General features: G+C 59.9%; 1 protein-coding gene across 1 annotated transcript; it reads left to right on the top strand.

Moving 5' to 3' along the window:
* The first annotated feature begins 246 nt into the window (after positions 1-246).
* Positions 247-3144, top strand: TNNC2 (troponin C2, fast skeletal type). The gene is made up of 6 exons (XM_045981241.1): positions 247-368; positions 2028-2079; positions 2219-2362; positions 2455-2569; positions 2689-2825; positions 2977-3144. The coding sequence occupies exons 1-6, from the start codon at positions 366-368 to the stop codon at positions 3006-3008; spliced, it is 483 nt and encodes a 160-aa protein (XP_045837197.1). The 5' UTR covers positions 247-365; the 3' UTR covers positions 3009-3144.
* Positions 3145-3970: the final 826 nt, after the last annotated feature.

Below are 3970 nucleotides of genomic sequence, written 5' to 3'. Positions count from 1 at the left end.
TACCCATCCTGGAGCCACCGTGTTTCTTGAGCAGGGGGTCCCTAAGGCAGTGGAGCAGGGCGGGTTCTCCTCCCAAGAATCTAGGACATCAAGGCCTGCCACCTGCTCAGAGGCTTAAATTTCTCTGCAAGGGCCCTTGGCTAAATTAGGTAATGGGCTAGGACTCTGGGATGCGGTGGGGGGAGGAGGGGCTCGCTGACCCCAGGATCTGATTGGCCAGGGCAACTAGTCCTGGGGAGCAGGGAGGTGGGAGGAGAGGGTGCCCCTACAAATCCGAGGGGCTGGAGCAGGCCAGGGCATCTTTGGGTGGTGGAGTGCTGAGGAGGTGACCTGCAGCAGAGGAGGAGGCCCTGGGACTAGCAACCATGGTAAGGACGAGAAGGGACTTCATCCCTTTGCTTGCTGAAACACTTCTGGACCTCTTCCAGGCCAGATCTGGGTGCTCTGTAGTTCAGTAACTGGACATCTGAAGATGGAACATGAAGGCTCCTGGAGCCCAGATGTCTAGGAGGAAGTCTGGGAAGAAGGCCTTGGACTTCCCCGGGGGTGGGGAGGATTGGGGTGTTCCGGTGATTGCTGACTCCCTGCAGACCTGAGGCTCCGGCTGTGTTGGTCATGGAGCCATGAGGGGCTCCTTGCTTGTTTCCCTCATGATGGGGGGGGGGGGGGCGCCTGAGGGCCTGAGTGAGTCACCTAGCAAGCCAGCAGCAGGGGTGGGCTAGAAGCCTTGCCAAACTCTACTGAAGACTCCTCTGGAAGAAGTGGGGGCAGGGGGCTGCAGGGTCTGAAGCCAGCTAAGGTGCAGGATCCCAAGAGCTCCGAGGGTGGGGAGAAGGGGCAGAAGATGATAGACCAAGGTTAGAGACCTCCGCCTCCCAGAGAGTGTTCCTAATCTGGGGCTATCAGTTCCCCTGAGGTCCCCCTCCCCACTTCACTTCAAGGGGTAACTAGACCCTGGAGGACAGCTGCTGTTGCCCATGCCAGGCTAAAAATAGCCCATCCTCTTGTGTGGGCAAGGAGGAGGGAGGAGGGGAGGGCAAGGAGGGCAGTAGCCAGCCAGAACGCCTCAGCCACCTCAGCCCTTCCCCCAACCAGCCTCAGTTCAAAGCCCCATAGCCAGACGGCTTGGGTTGAATGTGGCCAGACCCCCTCCCCCTAAATCTTATTATTATTATTTTTAAAGATTTTATTTATTTATTTATTTGACAGATAGAGGTCACAAGTAGGCAGAGAGGCAGGCAGAGAGAGAAGGGGAAGCAGGCTCCCTCCTGAGCAGAGAGCCTGATGCGGGGCTTGATCTCAGGACCCCGGGACCATGACCTGAGCCGAAGGCAGAGGCTTTAACCCACTGAGCCATCCAGGCGCCCCCCCACAAATCTTATTTTCACCTCCACAAGGCCCCCATCACATGCTCCCCAGCACCAGTAGCATTTACTCCAATGGCTCAATGATAAGAAAGAAACTTAAAATCTCCATCTCCACAAGTTCTTGCAGGGGAGGGATGATGCGTCTGTCTTCTTGGTCCCAGGGCCCAGTCTCTGGCCTGACACCTAACCAGTACTCAATGACTTTGCCTTGCATTATTATTTATTTGAGAACAAACACGTATTGAGCCCCTATTACAGAGCCAGGCTCTGCTGGGAGCTAGGGGAAACTGGGAGAGGACGCTGGAATCGTGTGGGCACTGTCCAAAATCCTTTCACATCCCGGATGTCACCTCATCCCTGTAAAGCTGCAGAGAAGAAAGAGGGTAGTAATAAGTGACTTGCCCAAGGTTAGTGGGCGCGATTCCTGACTTGACATCTGATTAGCAAGGTTGAAGGCCTTGGGCATAATCTGTGTTTCCTCCCTAGTTCTTCAAAACTGGGGTCAGGTAGCTGTGGGAGCATGCAAAATGTGATGCTGGTTTAGGATCGTTTTTCTGGAAGACCAAAGCGCACTGACAGAAGGGGGTTGAAGAGAATGGGGTCAAGGCAAGAATGAGCTCTGGGGCCCCCTTCCACTCTCTGACTCTGTGTCTTCTGCAGACGGACCAGCAGGCGGAGGCCCGGTCCTACCTCAGCGAGGAGATGATCGCTGGTGAGTGCAGGAGTCCGGGTGGGAGGGCTGGCTGCCGGGTGGAGGTGTGTTGAGCAAGGTTTGGTGTCTGGCAGGGTGGGAGAGAAGGTGTGAGGCTGACAGTCCAGACGGCCCCACCTCAGTCCTCTGGCTCTTTCAGAGTTCAAGGCTGCCTTCGACATGTTTGACGCTGACGGTGGCGGGGACATCAGCGTCAAGGAGTTGGGCACGGTGATGAGGATGCTGGGCCAGACACCCACCAAAGAGGAGCTGGACGCCATCATCGAGGAGGTGGACGAGGATGGTGAGCAGGTGGTTCTCCGAGGCGGGGCTGCGACGGTGGCGGGAGAGGTGGAGATGCAGGGGTGAGGCTCACCCGCCACCTGCCCCCCTCAGGCAGCGGCACCATCGACTTCGAGGAGTTCTTGGTCATGATGGTGCGCCAGATGAAAGAGGATGCGAAGGGGAAGAGCGAGGAGGAGCTGGCCGAGTGTTTCCGCATCTTTGACAGGTGCCCTGGGGTCCCAGCCGCACTGCGCTCCACTTCGCCGCCGGGCCGGGAGGGAGGGGGCGTCGCCGGGGACTCGCCCCTGCCTGCCGTGAGTCCCACCCTGTCCCTTCGCCCCCCAGGAACATGGACGGTTACATCGATGCGGAGGAGCTGGCTGAGATTTTCAGGGCCTCTGGGGAGCACGTGACAGACGAGGAGATCGAATCCCTCATGAAAGACGGAGACAAGAACAACGACGGCCGCATTGACTTCGACGGTGAGGGCCGCGGGCGCGCGCCGGGGGGCGGAGCCAGGCGGAACGCCCGGGGCGTGGCCCCCACGCACGCGGCGGTCCGCGGCTTCGTGGGCGGGGTGGGGAGCTCTCGGTAGTTTCGCGCGATTTATGCTTCTCCTCTCCTTCCCCGCAGAGTTCCTGAAGATGATGGAAGGCGTGCAGTAAAAGTCGCCCTCGCCTCCGCCCAGACCGCGCGTCCCTCGGGCGAGGGCGCTGTCACCTCCCGCCCCCGGCCGGGTCCCGCTCTCCGCCCCGGGAGGGAGACGCGGCCCCTGCTGGCTCCGTGTTCAGAGGGAATAAAAGCAGACACTGCAAAGCGCGTAGCCTGAGTGAGAGGAGGAGCGGGGTCGGGGAATTGGGGGAGGTGTCAGGGCCCGTCCGACTGGGGCGCCACCGAGGCTCGGAAGAGGGGGAAGCCAAGCTGCGAGGCGCCCCGAGGCGCAGGAGCCCAGGGCCGCGGACGAGCTGGGTGGGTTCCCAGCGACTGGAGCTGGACGTGGGCAGCTCGGCCTACGGGGCCGCGGCGCGCCTAACCCTGGAAGGGGGAGGCCGGGGCGGGGGCTTGGAACTGTCGGGGTGAGGGTGCCGGGGTGGCGGGTACGGTGAGGGCGTGGCAGGAGGCTGGAACTCCGAGGAGCCCGAGGTGAGGCCCCTTTCCCTCCCCACCGTCCTTCCTTTCTGGAGCCTTTGGTTCTTGGGCGCAGGCTCACGGGCTGGGGATGGGAAAGTTGAGCATTGTATCCATCCGTTCCAGGCGGTATGCATTCCTGCGTGACTTCTACTTCGCCTCTTCTGAGTGTTTCTAGATGCTCCATACTGCAGATGGGACAGGAGGGTGGGGGCACACAGCCGGGAAGGCGTTTCTGACGTCATCACCCACACCGGATCCCTGCCTCCAGCTCCCGCCAGTGCGCTCAACACAGGGCCCATTAACATGATCTAGCTAAAAGAAATCTGACCTCGCTGGTGCCCTGTTGAAAGACCTTCAAGGCTTCTCTTTGCTTCTAGAATCAAGTCCAAATTCCTTTCCTCTCCTTCCGCGCTCTGGTTTCAGCCACACCGGGCGATTTGTGGCTCCTGCTCCGGACAGTAGGGGTGCACTTTCAAGCCTTTGGGTTTTTGTTCAT

This window comes from Meles meles, chromosome 16, assembly GCF_922984935.1.
Source record: "Meles meles chromosome 16, mMelMel3.1 paternal haplotype, whole genome shotgun sequence".
Classification (NCBI taxonomy): Eukaryota; Metazoa; Chordata; class Mammalia; order Carnivora; family Mustelidae; genus Meles; species Meles meles.
The sequence above is the reverse complement of the archived record's forward strand: the minus strand, read 5'-3'. Positions and strand labels throughout refer to the sequence as shown.